The 21,750-nt window shown below is 46.9% G+C and overlaps 1 protein-coding gene across 3 annotated transcripts; it reads left to right on the top strand.

Annotated features, from left to right (window-relative positions):
* Positions 1-1,343: 1,343 nt before the first annotated feature.
* On the top strand, positions 1,344-21,185 carry LOC111152308 (t-complex 11). Of its 3 annotated transcripts, none has more exons than XM_022510787.1 (10): positions 1,344-1,359; positions 1,937-2,070; positions 4,844-4,956; positions 10,423-10,543; positions 17,073-17,293; positions 18,247-18,383; positions 18,654-18,871; positions 18,964-19,145; positions 19,866-20,029; positions 20,752-21,185. In XM_022510787.1, exons 2-10 carry the CDS (start codon positions 1,951-1,953, stop codon positions 20,982-20,984), a joined length of 1,509 nt encoding a protein of 502 aa, XP_022366495.1. In that variant the 5' UTR covers positions 1,344-1,359; positions 1,937-1,950; the 3' UTR covers positions 20,985-21,185. The 3 variants fall into 3 exon arrangements, with proteins under 3 accessions (XP_022366495.1, XP_022366496.1, XP_022366494.1); XM_022510788.1 differs by having other exon boundaries at positions 1,937-2,074; positions 4,860-4,956; XM_022510786.1 differs by lacking the exons at positions 1,344-1,359; positions 1,937-2,070; positions 4,844-4,956 and having other exon boundaries at positions 10,448-10,543; positions 17,103-17,293.
* Positions 21,186-21,750: the final 565 nt, after the last annotated feature.

The following is a 21,750-nucleotide window of genomic DNA, read 5'->3' as shown; positions in this document are numbered from 1 at the left end:
TGACCTCAGGGTAGACTTTTTTTTTTCCCCTAAGATTTATTTATTTGTTGGAGAGAGAGAGAAAGGGAGCAAGCACAAGCAGGGGGAGTGGCAGGCAGAGGGAGAACCAGGCTGACTGCTGAGCAAGATGCCAGACGTGATACTCAATTCCAGAACCCTGGGATCATGACCTTAACTGAAGCCTGACACTTAACCAACTGAGCCTCCAAGTCTCCCCTAGAGTGGACTTTTTAAAAAAAATTTAATTTGACAGAGAGCTCGCGAGAGAAACAGAAGCAGCACAGGGAGAGCGAGCAGCACTGGGAGAGGGAGAAGCAGAGGGAGAAAGAGGGAAACCCATGCAGGACCGATCCCAGGACACCGAAATGATGACCCAGGGGAAGGCAGTTCCTGAGCCGCTCAGGAACCCCTAGAGTAGACTTTCTTAGCAGAAATGTGTTCAGGGGCCCCCAGCTTGCTCAGTAGGTAGAGCACACATCTCACACACAACACTCCATATCTGGGGCAGTAGTTCAAGCTTCATGTTAGGCATATTGAGGGAGGGAGGAAGGAAGGGAGGCGGGAAGGGTTAAGGGAAGAAGGCAGGAAGTGTTCTTATGCCTCTTCGTAATCTTCCCTTTCAAAACGCATGAGTTGTGCAAGAAGAATCCACATCCCACACTAACAAGGCAAGGGTTATAATAACTTGATTTCTTACAGGCAATACTTTCATCTTACGTTTCATTTTCCTTTTTCTGAGCAAGCGTTTGTCGTAAGAGATCAAGTTAGTTAATAAAGAGGGATAGGAATGTAAGCAGTGGATGCTTTTCATTTCCAGCCCCCAAAATGCAGGTTTTGAAGGGGAGAGTGGTCACTCCAGGTCCTCACATCGCTCCAGGGGCAAGAGGGCAGACCCGAAACCAAGACAAGCCCGAGAGCCGGAACCAGGGGTAGTAGGTCCAGCCCAAGAAGACCCCAGGCCGGGAATTCAGTGGAAGAGCCTCTGCTGCTGCCCCGCCCGCACGCCTCCACGGACCCGCAGGTGGCAGGGGGTCTTGATTTCCACACCTGCAGAAATGTTAGCATGGCCCCGCTCTCTTCAGGTGCCTCGGGGGCTCTAACAAGAAACCACCTGCCTCGGTGAGGTTCTGTTCCTCGGGCTACAGGAGCAGGCTAAAGAGAAACAAATCACCCTGTTCCCTCCCTCCCTAAGTAGCTCCAGGTGATCTTTTTCGTGGGGGTGGATGCCAGGCGGAGACCGCCCCCAGCGACCACGTAACCCGAGGTCGGAGGGGCTTCGAGCCCACGACGACCCAGCACCAGCCGGCCCGCCTGGGTCCCAGCCGCGCGACAGGCGGCGGGGTGGGGGCGGGGGAGACTGCCGGGTGGCCACGTGACCCCACCCGTTGCCCCGGGAGATGGCCGGCGCTTTGTTCTCAAAGCCCCGACTCTCCCACCCGGCGTATCCCGCGGGGCGAGCCGTGGTGCGCGCGGGGTCGACCCGGCCGGCTCCGCGCCGCCGCCAGGGCCCTCCCGGCCGCCCGCTGCCCCCCCCCGCCACCGTTGGTACGGCCCGCGCCTCGAGGCTGCGCGGCTGTGGCGGGAACCCCAGAGCAGGCGGCAAGTCGCCGGGGAGGAGGTGAGCGGCGCGGGGCTGAGGCGCCGAGGGCTCGCTCTGCTGCTGGAGAGGGCGCGAGGCGAGCGTCCTGAGCGAGGGGGCTGCCCCCAGCGCCGCCCGGGCCGGACCGCCTCCTGTTTGAGCGCCCAGAGCCTGACTCCAGGAACCCCTCGGCCCTCCAGGCTCCCTTGTCCCGCCTGTCCCCCGCCCTGACGCTGCCCACCCTGCGCTTGTTGGTCTGGTCGAGCCCGGCGCGCCGGGCCGGGCTCCGGACCCCCGGCGACGGTGGGAGACACCCTTTCCCCGACGCCAACAGCGCGTCATTTCTCCCCAACCCAGATTCCATCTGCAACATGCCGGACGTCGAGGAGAAAATGCCCCTGAAGGACCCAGGCGACGCACAGTGCCGGTCCTGCAAGCCCGAGACCTCAGCACCGACCCGGGAAGACCGGAGAGGCCCCGAGGACCACCCCGCCCGTAGGTCCCGTCGCCGCTCGGGGGCGCCCAGCCCGGGGCAGGGCGGAAGAGGAAGGGCCTGCCGGCCTCTCGGTTTGCCCTTCGCCTGGTCTTCCCCCGCCCCAGTCCCTGCTCCCCCAGGCCCTAGGCCCCCTTGTGCACCCGAAGGTTGGTCCAGGAGGGAGAAAGGACTTGGGCCGGATTACTTGAATCTGACAAAAGACATTTTTTTTTTAATCTGACAAGATTTGAGACCAAGCGCCTTCACCGCCTTAATTGTTGTAGTTTGAATTTGTAGGTGGAAAATGGCGGACACTTGGTATACTTACTCTCGGAGAACCCAAGTGGCCCTCGGTGGGAATCACTTGGCGCTTCATGGACTTAAGAAGTACGGCTGGTCTGGGCTTCTGTTCTCAAGCTCCGTACTTTTATGTTCCTGTTGCGTCGCAGGTCTCTCCTATGCTTTCGTAGGTCGAACTTCGCTGGGACTCATCCAGCATTTCTCTTCTAGTAATCTCTACAGAATTTAAAACAGGCACCAGTCTGAAGACCTGTTCACGTGCAAGAGTTTAACTCGAGTTAAACTCGAAGATTAAAGTGTGAAAAATTAGTTCCAAGGCCCGGCTACTCTGAGGTTGAATTGCACTTTTCTCTTGTGGCCACATGGGGTCGTTGCCGGCTAACAGAATGGCCCCAAAGTGGCAAATTGGTGCATAGAAATTTATTTAGATAGAATGAACCTGATGTGGGCTTGAAAGCCAATTTTCTGTAAATACGGTGTAAACAATTTAATTCTTCGAGAGGCTATTTAGATGAATCCGTAGGTAAAACATCCCTAAAGTGAGTAACCAAATTGCCTCTTAAAAGAAAAAAAAGAATTTGACATGTTGTAGATTAGGCTGTCTTGGTTCAGTTACTGTATCATGTTGAAAATTTCTTTGTCCTTGGGATTTGGATTTTAAAAATCTACTTTAGTTGCCTTTTCCCTCGAATTTCTCTTTGGGCCCTCCCCTTTCTTGATTTTTACAGCTGTTGGGAGTTATCTAGTACCATGGTACTTGTGAGCACCAGAACAGTCTTGTCAAAGTAGGATCTGAACTTCGACTTCTTGTATTTGGAAAGTGTTTCTGTGGGTAATCTTTCCCTCTGTCCTTCAGTAAGCTGCTATAACTCAGTTTCCCTTGGAAGATTTTATTTCTCATTTCGCATTAGTGAGTTAATGGATTGTCTGTTTACATGTTTGACTGTGTTTTGCCATTTTGGCTGAAACCAAAGGCTTCGGAGAGGCTGCAAAAATAAAGGGAACATCAGCTGTCCACTTAAGGTTCAATTCATCTTTATGTTTACCAAAGCAAGGGCTCAGTGGCTTTTGGTAAATTTGCAATCACCTTTTACCTATAGATTTTTATTTTATTTTATTTTAATTTTTAATTTCAAAATAGTTCAACTTTGTTGAAAACTAAAAAAAAAGTGAATGCCCACATTAATTCTGCCATATTGCTCTCTCTCTATAAATATGTATTTTTGTCCTTTTATACTGAAAGTTAGGGTCATGACTTCTAAAAACTTCATCATGTATCTCCTAAGTAAAGGCATTCTGTGTAGCCTCTTTTCTACAATAACTATTTTTCCTTTCCTTTTTACATTTTGAAATCTTACTTATGGACAACTTAAACGTTTATAAAAGTAGAGAGACTAGTACAATGAGCCACATTTACTCATTACCCAGCTTCAACAGTGACCAACTCATGGCCGATCTTCATTCATTTATATCCCCTCCATATCTCAGAACCAGATATTTTTCTTGTTGAATTATGAAGGGCTATTGAAAGAGAATGAGAAAATATGTACTATGTGCAACTTCGTTCCACATACCAAGTGATCATTAAAACTATTGTGCCTGTTTCGTGAGAATGAGCTCAGCTGGGTCTGTAGTAAGAACTTAGAGCATTGGGTCCCAAATGTTAGTGCTGGTTTATGACAGAATTCTTCACAATATTTAGTGAAAGAAAATAAAGATGTAATGAGTGTTTCCTAAAGCTAAATCGATTCAATGTAAAGGACTCCTCTTTATTCTGATAACTTGCTGTTTTTGAGGGGGGAGGAAGGGGTGGAGTTTTTGGTTTTGTTTTTTTTTTTGAAGGTTAAGCTGTTCTTTTATGAAATGATGTTTTGGTGGTGATAGAGTGGATTTTTTTTATTTGCTTATCTGCGGTTCACACTTGGCAAAACAGAACGTGAGCAGGTCGTCATCAGTTGCTCAGAATCTTTGGAAATGTCAGTAACCTACAAAATCCTAACACCTGGGAACTCCTGCTTTTTGAGACCAGGTGACACTGGTGCCATTCAGTACCATCAATATGGAGAATTTAACTTTCGTCAGAGTCAGGAAAAGGAGAGCAGAATCAGAATACCCTTAGATAAATGCTTATGTTTGCAAATCACAAATTATTGTTTCTTTGCTTTAATTATTATTTTACTTTTCAAGAGAAAGGCTTGTATTTCATTTTTGTTATTTATAAAATAGCTTCTTTGTCCTCCCTCACCCCCATGCTGGACTACACTAGGCACTGGACCCAGAGTTCAGAAAACCTAAACTACTAGAACGGTCAAATGAGTTGGTGTGAGATCAATTTGATGAATCTCAATTTGGGGCCTACTCACCATGAGTCTATGAAGAACATAGAAATTCAGAATGACTTGTGTCCGCCATAAGTTCTTTTTTTTTTTTTTTTTTTTTGAAATGGAAATATAGTTGTTGTTAACATTAGTTTCAGGTGTATACCTGAGGTTCTTTCTGTCACAGGTTTGATAGGTACAGTTGATGATGTTTCTAAGCCGAGCAACAAGATTGGAATGAATCATGATTTCCACGTGGAAGAAAAGGTTTCCTCTCCAAGCAGGTACCAGCTCTTCTGATTTTTCCATTTTATTCATTCTGGCATAGCTATTTAGCACTAATGGCTTCTGACCAGACTTGAAGCATTTTTTTTTTTTTAAGATTTTATTTATTTATTTGACAGAGATCACAAGTAGGTAGAGAGGCAGGCGGAGAGAGAGGAGGAAGCAGGCTCCCCGCCAAGCAGAGAGCCCGACGTGGGGCTCAATCCCAGGACCCCGGGACCATGACCCAAGCCGAAGACAGAGGCTTCAACCCACTGAGCCACCCAGGCGCCCCAAAGCATCTTTATTTAATAATCCAATTGAGTCAGTAAAACTGGGGGGGCGGGGATACAGTTTTTGAATATAAACCTTAAGAGAGGGCTCAACAACTTAAATAGAAGGGTAATAATTATTAGTATTAGAACGTCAGGAAGCAAATGTTATTTAACTAGTAAATAAGCCAAAGTAGTAATTATTGGAATGTTCACTTTGTGATCCCCCCCACCCCCCCACCATCGTTAATAATAAAATATCAGTAGGGTGAATTTCACAACTTCTCTGATAAATGTGGAAGAAGTAGCCTGTGGTAGCTAGCTCTTGTTGCCATCAAGTTATCTGGGAACTTAGTAGCTGAAACAATGTTCATTATCTCACAGTTTCTCTGGGTCAGAGATACGGGCACAGTTGACTTGTGTGTCTCTGGCCCTAGTTGTAGTTAGTGTGTTGAGTGCTAATCAGAGCCTCCCTTAGCTCTGAGCCACATAGCAGCTGGCTTCCCTCTCTCAGAGTGAGTGAGAAAAGAAAGGTGTGAGAGATGGTGCCCAAGACAGAACCCGCAGTCCTTCTGTTACCTCATCTCAGAAATGACATCCCAGTACCTCAGCTACATTATGCTTGCTGGAAGGTAGACCCTAAACCATGCCCACACTCCTGGAGATGAGGTTACCCCAGTGTGAATATCAGGAATCCTAGATCTTTGGGGTCATCTGATCAGTTGCCTGCTTCATAGCTCCTTCCAATTACTCTTTTAAGTGGCCACAGATGAAATAGGCACAGATAAAATATGAATTTTTTTTTTAAGATTTTATTTATTTGAGAGAGAATGAGTGAGTGAGAGAGCACAAGCAGTGGGGAAAGGCAGAGGGAGAAGGAGAAGCAGACTCCTTGCTGAGCAGGGAGCCCAATGTGGGGCTCTACCCCAGGACCCTGGAACTTAGTAGCTGAGCCGAAGGCAGATCCTTAACCGACTGAGTCACCCAGGCGCCCCCATAAGTCAGTTTAACTTATGAATCAGGATCAGAACTCTGTTCATAAATAATGCTCTCCCACCTCCATCAAGCTTCACTTTGATTCTTAGTTATATTGACATTGTAACAAGGGAGCACCATTTGGGGAGTATGAATTGAATGGCTCTGCTGGTTTATTGGCAGTTAAATCGGTAAATTCAATGTCAGATTTCAAAAAACTTCTAATTTCCCACCAATAGATCAATGAGGACAGCTTGTGATCAGCCAGTTTCCTTAAACGCTTTTGTGATCTGGCAGCCTCAGGGAATCTGTTACTCAAGTGCCATTGTTTATGGCATGGAGTTCCTGCCCTCTTCGTGCTCTGATGTGCCCATGCCTGGTGCCACAGCTTCTGTGTGACCAGATTTTCATGAAAACCCACATCTCCTAACACCTCCCTCACTGCTTAGATGCGTTTGATGGCAACAGGAGAGGAGAAACAATTGAAACTGGAAGAGTGAAGGTCTGCTAAAGGGACAGTAACGAGGGAATTGGAGGAATAGGTAGAAGAGAGAGAAGAGAGGGAGAAAGGAAGCAGGAGAAATAGTACCAGTCAGAGCTGGATTTTCATGTAAGGTCATGCAGCATTTTATCAGGAGAAAGGTTGAAAACAGCGTTTGACCTGACTCATTTTTGGCAGTTGCCTCTCCTTTGTGCGTAGGATGCTGTTAATGATGATTGTGTACTCCGAAGGGAAATCCCGTGTTTGGGCATTCAATGATCAGGTGTATACTGAGTCCTTATGCGGCAGGCAGATGCTGAGTGCTGGGGATAGTTAGAGATGTAGCTGTAGATGACCAAGGCACTGTCGTCGCTGTCAGAAGTTTTGTAGGGGACAGTTGAATAGCAGAGACCCATCAGTTCACTCGTAGTTGTTTGTAAAGAGTTTCATGAGAATGCTCAGTTGCTCAAGGAGGGTCAGAGAAGATCTGCCTGTGGAGGAAGACTTGAGTTGCTTATGAAACCTTGAGTCAAGTCTTAGAGGAGGAATAGATGTTGCCCAGATGGTCTAGGTGGGAAAGAATGTTCCCAGCAGAGGAAACTATGACAGAGGCAAGAATATGGTATGTTTTTTATAGGTACCTTGGTGTGGGCAGCTGTATAAAATGAGATAGAAGGAGATAAACTAGAAAAGGAAGCAGAGCAGGGTCCTGTAAGTGAATTATGTTGCTGGTGAGGGAAAGTCCCTAAAGGACTTTACAGGAGCAGGGCATCGTGGTCAGAATGGAATTTCAGAAGTCCTTGATTTTAGAATGAATTTGTGGAGAACAAATAAGAAAGGGACAAGACTGAGGGCAAGGGGATCAGTGAATGGACTATAGTAGTAGTCCAGGTAAGAGATGATGGGAGGTGGGGATGGATTCCAGAGGCATTTAAGAAGCACCGTTTGTGGAACTTGGAGATGGATTGGATAGATAGGATGAGGAGAAAGAGTTGAGAACAATTCTAGTACACCTTACACCATTGGACAGATTATAGTTGGTTACCTCTGATAACCTCTGATCCGTTATCTCTGATGATTGAGGCTGGTGTGTTGGGAGAGGAACTTTGACATTTTGTTTTATTCATCTTCGTATTGCTTGCTTGCTTGTTTGTTTTACATGGCACATACGTTACTACTGTATTTTTTAAGGGGGGGATGTTTAATTCAAGAAAACCAGTAGCTACTTGGCAATGACTAGGTCTAACCTCAAACTTTTCGAATGGTTCTTTTTCTCTTATGAGTCTCACTGCAGGTTAGAGACATCATTTAAATAAACTTTGAGAGGAAAATTAATTCCTGTCATTTCCTTTCTTAAAATTAATACACATTTTTTTAAAAAAAACTAGTTTTGTTTTACAGAAAAAAATGATTGGAAAGTACAGAGTTCCCACAGAGCCCATGCCCTGCAGGACACAGATTCCCCCATTGTTTATATCTTCCAATAGTGAGGTCATTTATTAGAGTTGATGATCTAGTATTAATACATTATTATTAACTCCAGTCCATAGTGTACCATTGAGGTTCATTTTTTGTATATTCCATAGGTTCTGAAAAATGTACAATGCCATATATTCACCATTTTTGTATCATACAGAGTGATATCACTGCCCTAAAAGTCCCCCTGTGCTCTGTTTGTTCACCCTTTTCTTCCTGCCCCATGAATCCTTGGCAACCATGGATCTTTTTACTGTCTCCATTGGTTTCCAGAATGTCCTATAGTTGGATTCATACAATATGTAGCCTTTTCAGATTGGCTCCCTTCATTTAGCAATATGCGTTTAAGATTCTTTTATGTCTTTTGGGGTTTGATAGCTCATTTCTTTTTAAGGCCGAGTAATAGCCCATTGTCTAGAGGTACCACAGTTTATTTGTCCCCTTACCTACAGAATGTCATCTTGATTGCTTCCAAGTTTCAGCAATTATGAATAAAGCTGCTATAAACCTTCCTGTGCAAGTTTTTGTGTGGACACAAGTGTTCAACTCATTTGCTTAATACAAAGGACAGTCTATGGATCATATGACAAGAGTCTGTTTAGTTTTGTAAGAAGCTGGGGCAGCTACGATTTTGCATTCCCACCAGCAATGCATGTGAGTTCTTAGAGTTGCTCCACAGCGTCTCCTGCATTTGGTGGTGTCGGTATTTTGGATTGGGCCCCTCTCATAGATATTGATGGGTATGTCATTGTTAGTTTAATTTGCAGTGCCCTAATGACAGGATGTTGAGCATCTTTTCATAGGCTTATTTGCCATCTGAATGATGACTTTTGTGATGTGTATCATCAGATCGTTCCCCATTTTAAAGTTGGGTTATTCTCTTCTTTTTGAGTTTTAAGAGTTCTTTGTATAGTTTGGATACTAGGTTTTTTTTTTTTTTAAGATTTTATTTATTAGAGCAAGTGCAAGCACAAGCAGGAGGAGTGGCAGCGGGAGAGGGAGAAGCAGACTCGCTGCTGAGCAGGGAGCTTGACCTGGGGGCTCCCTCCCAGGACCCCAGGATCCTGACCTGAGCCAAATGTAGACCCTCAACTGACTGAGCCACCTAGGTGCCCCATGGATTCTAGTTCCTTATCAGATATTCTGCAGAGATTATGCTTTTTGTCTTTTCATCTCTTAACAGTGTCTCTGTCACAGAGTACAAGTTTTTAATTTTAATGGAGTCCAGTTTACCAGTTTTTTTCTTTCATGGATCATCATGCTTTTGATGTTGTATCTAAAAGGTCATTGCCAAACTCAAGGTCAGCTAGTTTTCTCCTACATTATCTTCTGTGTTACCTACTTCTTACATTTAGGTCTGTGATCCGTTTGTGGAAGGTATAAGTCTGTGTCTAGATAAACTTTTTTGAGTGCAGAGGTCCAGTTTCTCCAGCCCCACACGCTGAAGAGACTATCCTTTCTAAATTGAATTGCCTTTGATTCTGTTTTTCTTTTTTTTCCTTAAGATTTTGTTTATCCATTTGAGAGAGAGAAAGTGAGAAAGAGCATGAGAGGGGAGAAGGTCAGAGGGAGAAGCAGACTCCCCATGGAGCTGGGAGCCTGATGCGGGACTCGATCCCAGGACTCCAGGATCATGACCTGAGCTGAAGGCAGTCGCTTAACCAACTGAGCCACCCAGGCTTTGATTCTGCCTTTGATTCTGTTTTTCTTTTTTAAGGAGAAGAAATGTCTGATCTTTCTGGCCTCCATGACTGGCTACCTGGTAGGGCCCCTGATATTGGGAATATAGGAGAAACAGGTTTGGAAGGGGAAGATCCTGAATTGAGTTTTAGACCTGCTGATTTGGAAATCCCTATGGATATTTGAGTATTATCAAAGAAGGAAAATCCTTGTCTAGATTTTAGGACTATAAGAAAGTAAAAGATCCTTTTGTTCATGGCTATGTGTATGCATAAATGGCAAGTAAGTCATATTACCTAGGCTAGATGCAAATTGGTGCTAAAGCTGACCTGATCTCCCTGGAGCATTCTTCCTCCTGCAGAGGGAGGGCTACTTGAAATCATGAGGAGCCCTTCTAAGAGATTTTGGTCATGCCCTTGACATCCAAGTCTGAGCCCAGCTTGTTCAACTTTGCTGCAGTCCAAACATAGTTCCTGGTCTTTTCCTGTCAGTATGATGGTCTTTTGTCATATTAAATGCTGTTCGTTTGGGCCTTAGGAGATAATGACCTTCTAACAGTTTTTGGGTAGAGAAAGTAATTTGCTCATTCAACCCTCTTACAGTTTGGAAGGCAAGGTCAAGGAGACAATGCACAATGCCTTTTGGGACCATCTTAAAGAGCAGTTGTCAGCTACTCCCCCAGACTTCAGTTGTGCTCTTGAACTTCTGAAAGAAATTAAAGAGGTGAGTGACCTATCTTCCACCTGTAGATGTAAGTTTCCTAGACATCCCCAAAGTCATTGGAATGTCAGTGGCTAACAGATCCTAACTGAACATGGTTCACGAATCAGTGAAAGTCTAATCCATAGAAATCACATAGTAGTTTCAACAAGGAAGTTTTAATATAAAAATTATAACGTGGAATTGAAGAAACAGCTTTGAGCTAATAAGTAGTGAAGAAAACTCTAAAGTAGACAAAAATATCAGCTAGACGGAGAATATGCCAAACCCCCAGGACCCAGAGAGAAGACGCAAGGATTCGGAGAGGGCATGGCTGTGCCGGGGAGGTTGTTGGCCTGTGTGTGCTGCTGACTAGCATGCAGGGGCCGGGGCTGCAGCTGCTGCCCATGCGGGAGCAGCCCGACATCAGACCCAGAGCCCCTTGCTCTGCCAGATCCAGCTTCTGGCCAGGCTGCACAAGCATACTGCTTCATGCCAAGTTAGTATTTCAGAACAAGGAAGAGAAGCTCTTGCCTCTTGTGATATCTTTGTAGTATGTGGTGGGTACCCCTGAAAGTGACCCCCCCAGTGATCCAAACCCTTGTATAATCCTCTCTCCTTGAGCGTGGACGAGGTCTGTAACTTGCCTCTAAGCAGTATGCCGGGGTGCTGGGATGTTGCACCTAGAAATACATTTCACTGCAGACTAGAGAAACCCTCTTGCCGGCCTTCAAGAAGCAGACAGCTGCGCAGTGATCTGCCCCTGCAGAGGGTCCTAGGGCAGGGAAATGCAGCTGGCCCCTAGGATCTGAGGGCAGCATCCATCTGTCAAGTCCACAGCTGTAAGGAAATGAATTCTGCCAGCGATCTGAATCAGCTTGGTAGCCAAGTCCTCCCCAGTCAAGCCTCCAAATGAGAATGCAGCCCAGCCAACACCTTGAGTGCAGCCTTGTGGGAGTCTGAGCAGAGGGCCCAGTGAAACTGCGGCTGGGCTCCTGCCCCACAGAAATTGTGAGCTAAGAAATGTATGTGCTGTTGGAAGGCTCTACGTTTATGGTAATTTGGTATGTAGCCCGGAAAACGAATTGTGCCCTCTACAGATGAAGCTTAACCATTGTGCCACCTGCTGAAGGAAGAATATCTAAAGGACTCCACTCCATGTTCTCAGCAGAGAAGAGAATGATGGATTTGGAACTGAGAGACAGTAAATTGGTAACTGTCACATTCCCCTACTTGGGCTGCTTAGCTTCTGGATGCAGCCATCTACACACATTTCAGTTTCTGAAAAGATCTCTATTTCTACCTGCTCAGATAGAGTTGTCTTACAGGTTCTTATTCTTTCCATAAAACAAGGAGACTCACAGCTCCAGCAGCTACTGTGCTAGCTGCTATCAAATTCAGTCACGGTACCACTGAATATTCTGTTACTTAAAGCCTAATTGTAAAGTTAACTGCCAGCAACCAATCTGTAAAATGATAGTGGGAAGAGGAGAGAAGAAGAAATAGGTCAGCATAGACAAATAAACCCGTGCCTGTGCCAGGCAAAGAGAAAACATAGAGTCTTTGCTTCTGTACTTAGTCACATGGCTATGGTGGACCTGCATGGCTTCCTTCTATGGTTCACTCCTTATTTCCCTCGTCCTCAGCCCAAACAGCCTCAGCTGATGGGTTTCTTTACATAACGAAGTGACCCAAACCTTCACTGCCAAAGTGTCTTGAGTCCTTCAGCATTTTGCTGCTGCTGTTTGCTTGCTGTGGTTTTCCAGTAACCTTTATCACCGGGTGTGCAAGTACCAAGGGGGAACCTCAGGATCATTTACTCTAGCCACTAGAATAACTCCTTTTTCATACTCTTGGTACAGTGGTAAAAGGAGCCCAAAATGACCAGGTACGGTGTCCTCTTCTCATTCACAGGGACCATTGCAAACGTACCTCCCAAATCGGCAGAGCCCAAAGTAGGCAGGATGGGCAATAAGTATTCTGCAGGTAGGTTAGTAGGTGTAAAAGTAAAAGGAACCAGTCCTGCTTCCACCCCTTGATTCCCAGGACTATGTTTTCCAGCTTTGGGAAACAGCACAATATAATGGTCTTTGATTCAAAGAATATATTGCATCTTAAAGGTGCAACATCTTCCCTTCAGGATAGTGTCCCTCAACTCATGTAATCGAGTCTTCAGTAGACTATTCCACTTTTCAGTTAAGGTCTGTTGATTTAGGGGTACACAGGTATGAACCCGTTGCTGCACTGCACTCCTTTGCTCTGAAATGCTCCGTGATCAGATGCAATGGTATGCAACATGCCAGGGCCGGGATGATGAGTAAGGCATTCTGCAAGGACAGATGTTGTGGCTGATTGGAAGCACTGCAGACAGAGAAGACCAATCCGTATCCAGAATACGTGTCTGTTCCAGTGACGGCAAGTCTGCCCCCTGCACAGCGGAAGCAGTTTAAAGAGATCGCCTGCTGCCAGGTGGCCGGCTCATCCTCTCTGGGGAATGGCGCCGTATTAGCGGCTTAGTTGTTAATATCTTTTAGGATTTTTATAAAATTGTAAACATACATAACAAAATTTTTACCACGTTAATTATTTTCTTTTTAAAGTAGGCTCCATGCCCAACGTAGGGCTTGAACTCACAACCCTGAGATCCAGAGTTACCTGCTCAACCAACTGAACCAGCCAGGCACCCCACCATTTTAATTATTTCTAAGTGTTAAAATTCGGTGGCATTTAAGTACATTCACAATATTGTGTGACCATCACACTATCCATTTCCAGAATGTTCTTATCTTCCCAAGCCGAAACCGTACCCGTTAATGGTAACTCTTCATTTCCCTTCCTCCTCCAGTTTTCTCTGTTATACCTTTTATCTCTGTGTGTTTAGCTACCCTAGGCAACTCAAATAAGGAGAATCATATATTTGCCCTTTTGTATGTGGCAAATTTCACCTTAGCATAATGTTTTCAGGCTCAATCTGTGTTGTAAACAGGGGTCAGAATTTCATTCCTTTTTCAGGGCCCAATAAAATCCTACTGTATGGATATATTGGGTGGGTATATTGCATTTTATTTATCCGCTTGTCTGTTGATGGGCATTTGTGCTGTTTTCACATTTTGGCTACTGCAAGTAGTACTGCTGTGAACCTTCCTATACAAAGATTTTGTTTGAACACCTGTTTTCTGCTCTTTGGAGCATATGCCCAGGGGTGGCACTGCTGAATTTGAGAAGCCACTGAGCTGTTTTCCACAGTGGCTGCACCACTGTACATTCCTGCCAGCAAGGTATGAGGTTCCAGCTTTTCCACATTTTCCCGATGCTGCTTTTTGTTTGTCATTATAGCCACCTTAGTGGGCGTGGAATGGAATCTTGCTGTGCTTTGGATCTGTGCAGCCCTGATGGCTAGCAGTGCTGAGCCCTTTTCCCTGTGCTTATTGCCAATATTTTGTGTTGTCTTTGGAGAGAGGTCGGCGGGAGTCCTTTGTCCATTTCCAAATGGGGTTGTCTTCTGTTATTAAGTTGTAAGAGTTCTTTATGTATTTTGGATAGTAGCCCCTTGTTAGATGATTTGCAAATATATTCTCCCATTCCGTGAGTAGTCCCTTCACCTTCTTGATAGTGTCCTGTACACAAAAGTTTCTCTCTTGATGAAGTCCAGTTGATCTAGCCTGTTCCTTTTGCCTTTGGTGTCCTGTCTTGCCAAATCCAGGATTATGAAGATTTATCCCCTTATTTTTTTCTATGAGTTCTAGAATTTTAGCTCTTCTGTTTAGGTCTTTGATCCATTTTGAGTTAATTTTTTTAAAGATTTTATTCATATATTTGACAGAGTGCACAAGCAGGGGGAGAGGCGGGAGAGGGAGAAACAGGTTTCCCATATAGTGGGGAACCTGAGTGAGGGGAGAAGTAGAGGGAGAGGGACCTTGGGATCATGACCTGAGCCAGAGGCTGACACTCAACCGACTGAGCCACCCAGATGCCCCAAGTTAATTTTTTTTTAGAGATTTTCTTTATCTGAGAAAGAGTGAGAGAGCACGAGTGGAGGGTATAGGAGAGAGGGACAAGTAGACTCTGCTGAGCAGGGAGCCTGATGTGGGGCTTGATCCCAGGAACCTGAGATCATGACCTGAGCTGAAGGCAGACACTTAACTAACTGAGCCACTTAGGTGCCCCAAGTTAAATTTTTTATAAGGTATAAAGTAAGGGTCCAACTTTACTTTTTTAAAGATTTATTTATTTTAGAGAGTGGGGGAGAGACAGGGAGAAAGAGAGGGATTTTGTTTATTTTGTTTTAAGATTTTATTTAATGGGGAGAGAGAAAAAGCATGAGCATGGGGGAAGAGGGAGAAGCAGACTCCCTGCTGAGCAAGGAGTCCAATGTGGATCCCAGGGCCCTGAGATCATAACCTGAGCCGGAGGAACTTCCACTCTGTGAGAAGCTTGTTTTCTCCCTCTCCTTTTACCTCATGCCGAGTGAGTCAAGCAGACTCTGCACTCAGTGCAGAGCCTAACACGGGGCTCAATCTCATGACCCTGAGATCATGAACTGACTCAGATGCTCAACTGACCCACCCAGGTGCCCACCGACTTCATTCTTTTACTTGTGGATACCCAGTTTTCTCGGCACCATGTGTTGGAGAAACTGTCCTTTTTTCATTGAATGGTCTTGACATTGTTTTCAAATGTTATTTGACCACATCTCCAGGTTTTATTTCTGGGCTCTCTATTCTAGTCTGTTCTGTAGGTCTGTCCTATCTCTGTATGTGTTTGGTCTCTGGACCCTTTCATCTGGCCCCAGATGGCTGTGGGGCAGTCCTCATCTCATGGTTAGGTGGGCCTGACAGCGCATAGTTCCTCACGGGAAGCTCGGGTCACACGGCCACCCTATGTCCTCCGGTAAGGTGTTTACTTCTGCAGAAGTCCAGGAGCAAGCCAGAAACTAATTCTCAAAAGGCAAATAGTGGTTTGCGGGAGAGAACATATATTTGCCCTAAATCCTAGAGGTCTTGCTATGGTGCTCTCTTCGGCGCCTGCCAGAGGCCCATGTCGGGGCGCCCTTACTTGCCGTGTACACGCTAAGTGTCACTGAACCTGCTGGATCACACAGCCCAGATGGCGTCGCAGCTTGTGTGCAGCCTGGATTGGCTGCAGGGCCTGGTCTTGCCGGGCTTCCCACTTGAGACCGGAAACCTCATGAGGGACTCTAAATAATGAGCGGGGCCGGCCCAAACTTGGATGCAGTGTGTGCTGCCTCAGCAATCCAGGAAGGCCTGTGAGCGGTGTGGGTCTCCCTCTGCGGCGGGTGGTTGGCAGCTCAGCCAGCCGTCTTCTCCACGGAGGCACTGGCTTGACAAGGTGCGGACCACCGAGGCCTTGCGCCTTCACTGAGGTGACAGGCCACGGATACCCTGTGGGGATTGTCTGCCAGCCTGTAGTTGCACACTATCCTAAGGCTTCTAAAGGACTCATGCAGCTCCTCGTGAGGTCCAGCGGGCCGCGGCCTTTTGTCAGACCACTGCCGGGGGCGCGGATTTCCTGTCAGGGCCGCTCAGGAGCGGGAGCCCTTGGTCACTGGAGCCAAGTGACATGGTGCCGGCGCTCCCCCAGCCAGGCGGAGGGCCTCTTCCCTGTAAGGCCTAGGGATTCTCTCGCACCCCTTCTGCTAACGAAGCTTAACGTGTGCCCAGCCGCGGAGGAAAAGCAGCTGGAGGGCTTGGCTCCGTTCTCACGGGGCGTAGGTCCTGAAGGGCAGAGTGGGCGCTGAGAGCCTCCAGCCCAGACCAGGTATAGTTTGCCTTTTTAAATAGAGCGCAGAGAAGCTGAAGAGCCGGGGATCTTGCTGTGACAACACATTAGTCATCGAACACCCCCCCACACACACACATACATGTTCTGTATGTTACGGAGACACAGAGATGAATAAGAGAGTCTGTCTCCACAGAGAACTTACATTTGGGGTTAATAGGCTATTTCCAGTACCTCTTAACTGTTCCTTGGCCTATTTCTTCCTTGCCCTCTGAAGTAAAATCATCTAAAAAAAATGCCTGCATTGGGGTGCCTGGGGGGCTCAGTTAAGTGTCTGACTCTTGGTTTTGGCTCAGGTTGTGATCTCAGGGTCATGATATTGAGCCCTACATTGGGCTCCACGCTCAGTGTGAAGGCTATTTGAGAGTCTTTCTCTCTCTCTGCCCCTCCCTCCATCATGCACGCGCTCCCTTGCGTTCTCAAATTCCACTCTTTAAAATTTAAAGTATCTCATCACCGTGTGACGTATGTATTTTATATTTGTTGTACTTTGCATATCTTTTATCCACACTCCTTGATGTTACTTGTCTCCTTATCTCCTTCTGCCTAGAAAAGGATGCGCCATGGCTGTATTAATCCCCTAAAACCTCGAACTCTCATCGGCCTCTCAATACAGATAAATCATATTTTCTGGAAAATTTAGGGACCCACTTCTTGGCCCTAAAAGACAGTCTTTGGCCAAAGGGTTGTGCATTAGAGAAGGATTGGGGCTCCACACAGAAAGCAACTGCCTTTGATGTTCTCTCCTGGGCAGATCCTGTTGTCACTGCTGTTACCGCGCCAGAGCCGCCTGCGAGGAGAGATCGAAGAAGCACTGGACACAGAGCTCCTCAAGCGGAAAGCAGAACACGGGGCCTTGAACGTCTCTCTTCTCTCTAAGTACATTCTCGACATGATGACTCTGCTGTGTGCTCCCGTTCGAGATGAAGCAGTGCAGAATCTGGAGAACATCACCGACCCTGTTCGGTTACTGAGGTGCGAAACTTGATGCTGTCCCTTGAAAACCCACGTCAACCCCCAGGCCAGGACAAGTGGGGCCAGACACGCGATTGTAGCCCCATCTTGGTTGGCTCTTCCCTATTGAAGACCTGACCAATCTTTCTGTCCTTGCTGACCTATTAGCTTTATCCTTTTCAGCCAAAGATGACCTTAGTTTGGTTGTGCCTCCTATATAAATACCGTTATATCATAAAATGTTAGAGTATGTGATCCTTCCAAGGAGTTCAAACATCCTTTTCCCCGATTTTCTCATTGCAGTTTACACAGTGTGAGGGGACAGGGATGGCAGGTTATCCCTATTTAACAGCTGTAGAAACTAAGACCCAGGAAGTTAGAAAAGAAAAGAAGAAAAGAGTGGCCCAGAAATTGCTTCAGATATGGCATCACCTATAGTCCCACTTCCCAGAAAGATTCGTTAGCATACCGGTGTGTTTCCTTTTACTGACTCTACCTTTTAAAAAAAAAAAATGATAGAATGATCATATGGAAAGAGAGCTAGCCTGGAGGCTTAGAGGTCCGGAGACTTCTGTTTCTCATTCTGCCATTCACTTACTCTAGGCCTGGGGTCTTAGTCACAGTGCCATTTTTTGTAAATTTAGGACATGGGACTTTTTTTTTTAAGATTTTATTTCTTTGTTAGCGTGTGTGTGCGTGCGCACGCACATGAGTAGGGGGAGGGGCAGGCAGAGGGAGAAGCAGGCTTCCTGCTGAGCAGGGAGCCAGACTCAGGACTCAATCCCAGGACCCTGGAACCATGATCTGAATTGAAGATAGACACTTCACCGACTGAGCCACCCAGGTGGTCCGGAGGTGGGACTCATTGTAATGCTCCTCCTCACTCTGGAAAACAGTGATTTAATGACACTTTCTGTGGGGTCCCCTCTCACTAAATTTCCTTTCATAATGTATTTTATTTTCTCTTATGTCAGAGGGATCTTCCAGGTTCTGGGCCTGATGAAAATGGACATGGTGAACTATACTATCCAGAGCCTTCAACCCCACCTGCAGGAACATTCTATCCAGCATGAACGGGCGACATTCCAGGAACTCCTCAATAAGCAGCCAAGTATGTAAATAACTTGAGGGCCAGAGTGAGAAGATGGGATCTTATCTGGGTCTGACTTCTGTGATGTTAGAGAGTGCTCTGTCTCTTGGGAACAGAAAGTTTCTTCCTCAGGTAGGACGAGGGAAAAGGAAGAGTTATCTAAGACAGATCCCCTTCCCCCAAGCAAAGCATTTATTTATTGACCAGGAACAAATCTTAAAAAGAACCTTAGTCTTGAAGCTTTAGGGATGTGGGTGCTGAAGATGCTTCCCCGCTCTCTTCCTGTCATAGGCCTCCTTGACCACACCACCAAGTGGCTGACCCAAGCAGCTGTAGACCTCACCACGCCACTTCCGATTTGCCTGGACATTTCCGACTCCACCACCATGGCCTGCTCCTCTCCGAATGAGACAGTCAGCAGCCCTGAGCCCCTCAGCCCCACAATGGTGCTGTCCCAGGGTTTCCTGAACCTCCTCCTCTGGGATCCTGAGAATGAAGAGTTCCCTGAGGTGGGCCCGAGGAGGGCATCGCCTTGTTCTGTATCTGGGACCCCCGTCTGGACCCTCCCCTCCTGACAGCCTGTTCTTGCCCTCTTCCCCAGACGTTGCTGATGGACAGGACCCGGCTTCGGGAGCTGGAGTCCCAGTTGCACCGGCTGACCCTTCTGGCCTCAGTCTTGCTGGTGGCCAGTAGTTTCTCTGGCAGTGTTCTGTTTGGCTCACCTCAGTTTGTGGATAAGCTGAAACGTATAACCAAAGACCTGATAGAGGAGTTTGACTCCAGGTGAGCTGTGTAGAGCTTTTCTAGAGGAATGGTCACGTGTGCTTTGAAGATGGAGCTAGGTAACGAATGATGGCTTACATCCCACCACGGGCCACAAAGACTGGGACCATCCACAGGGATTTGTTGATGTCTTTCTATAATGGTCTTGATACTTGTGACAAAGTTAAAGCTCTCCTCCAGAAAGGGTAGTCTGGAGGGTAGTTTACTACAAAGTGAGTCATGACCTTGTTTGCTACAAAGCAATTATTCTTTCCTTGAGGGGATGCCAGTGGTATATCTGGGAGTCGATCAGTCAGCGATGTTAATCAAGCATCTGTGTGCAGGGTGTCACACCAGAGGAAAAAAGGAATCAGAAGGCTAGGTTACTGTATTTGGTGACAGGACAAATGACCATGGAAAATGTCCAACAAAGTCTTAAAAATGCGTATACATATATAAATAAACTCCATGGGGCTGAAGAATTGACGCCAAACTTATCCAGGGTGGATTTTATGGTTTATCTTATTTTCTAAGAAGTAGAACATGGTGTCATATCTAGAGAATAGTCGGGACGTGGATAGCAGTGAGGGCGCTGAGCCTGCCCGCTGGGTTCTGCTGCTACCAGGGACTGGGGTGAGGGCAGGAGAGGGGCTGCGAGTCTCCCTCAAGTGGGCCCAGCTTCTGGTGTGGAGCTTTCGAGGCCATCCTCTGGGTGCCAGCTTCCTCTTCTTCATGGTCTAGGCCTGAAGAGGCTATGCAGACTGTGAGTGAACAGGTGTCTCAGGAAATCCATCAAAGCCTCAGGAACATGGGGCTTGCTGCTCTGAGCAGTGACAACACAGCTTCACTGATTGGACAGCTCCAGAACATTGCCAAGAAGGAGGACTGTGTCCGCAGCGTCATTGGTGAGCATGCATGTTGGGGTGGCACGAATGTTTTGGGGAGAGGTACATCCCATCCCTGGGAGTCAGTCACTGAACCATTTAACAGTGAAAAGCAGGGTCATTGGGCAAGTTGCTGTTCAGGCTGTAGTTTTTTTCAAAATGCTGGGTTGAAAATATATTCCTTTCAGTTTAGAGAGAGATTCTGGTTCTAAGGAAGGTTTGTACCCAGGAATTTAAGACTTCTGGTTAGGAGATCCTGTCCACCTAACCTGATTAAGTCATCTGTGGCCTTCTGGGTCATTTTCTGATTGTAGTCCAAGTCATGACATTTACCCCCAACCTCCCAGCAATAAGAAGCTGGTGCTGAATTGGCTGGAGGACGTGTTCCCACAGCAAGGACTCATCCCTGTTGGAATGGAGGGCATGAACTTGACCTTGCTCTTAACTTCAGCCATCTAAAGAATAGGTCTAAGAGCCTTGTGGTAGTTTCTCACCAGGATCTATCTACTTTGAAGGCTTAAGTCATCTTTTGAGTAGTCAGAAATTTACTAGCTCACTCCTTTGTGATCTTTGCCTTGTCCTTGGGAGCAAAATCAAAGCCTCCTTCCTGAACAGAGTGGATGTTCTTATCTCCAGGTGAGTGGGTGGGCTAGTCAATATCTCAGTTAGCTTAGAACTGGAGTGAGTAGAGCAGAGGGGCTAGGCTGCTCCCTGAAAGTCGTTTGCTTCTTCCCCGCTCACAGATCAGCGGATCCATTTGTTTCTCAAATGCTGTTTGGTCCTTGGTGTGCAGCGGTCCCTGTTAGACCTCCCCGGAGGCCTTACTGTCATTGAAGCAGAACTGGCAGAACTGGGCCAAAAGTTTGTCAGCCTAACGCATCACAATCAGAAGGTGTTTGGCCCCTACTACACGGAGATCCTAAAAACCCTCATCCCTCCAGCCCAGGCCCTGGAAACCAAGGTGGAGTCTCTGTGACTGCACGGACTCCAAGCCCCGGCCCCTCGGACCCAGGCGAGCGCTCGGCATGCTCCTGGGGTGATCTCACCAGCGACCATCAGAGCAGGAAGCCCTCTTCCCCTCTCGAGGGCAGTCCACCAGGGCTGAAGTGAGCAGCATGTCAGCAGCAACTGGCCCAAACTCATTCACCAATAAACTTATGGACTGCAAGCTGTCCTCCGCTTTTCCTGTGCCGCGGCTATGTCTGGGCCCCGTGCTCTGGGCCGCCAACTAGCCGAGAAGCAGAAGACCCCCAGTGTGCCCCCATGGGCTAGGAGCTCCCTTTAGCACACAGAGCTGAGAAGCCAAGTTATTTCTCTAAGGGTAAAGCATTTTTCTGAGGCTCTGAGAAGCCTGTAAAATTATCCAAAGTATGAGAAGAAGGGCTTCTCTGGAAGTCACAAATTTGTTTTGTCAGTTCGGCGCGGGCTTGGGCGTGGTTGAAAAAGTTATTGGAAACTTCATTTCCAGGACCACATTCTCCTGAAGGTTTCAAATGATGCAGCAAGCAGTCAGTAGAGTAGCGGCTGCTTCTGTGGCCGGGTCTGCAAGGGCAGGGCTGGGCAAACAGGCGGCAGGGAAGTGGGTGTTGGCTGCGAGCAAGTGTTCTGCAGAGCGCAGTCTCGGAGCTCAGGGGATTTCTCTCTCTCCAGTCGCCGGAGGGGAGGCTTGGCCTGTTTGGTCAGTGACTGACTCTCATCAAGTCTCTTGCTCGTCCTGGTCTCCAGCTGCGTGAGCTCCCTGG

This window comes from Enhydra lutris, unplaced genomic scaffold (assembly GCF_002288905.1).
Source record: "Enhydra lutris kenyoni isolate GAN:26980312 unplaced genomic scaffold, ASM228890v2 scaffoldscaffold28, whole genome shotgun sequence".
NCBI lineage: Eukaryota > Metazoa > Chordata > Mammalia > Carnivora > Mustelidae > Enhydra > Enhydra lutris.
This window is presented reverse-complemented; position numbering and strand designations above follow the sequence as displayed.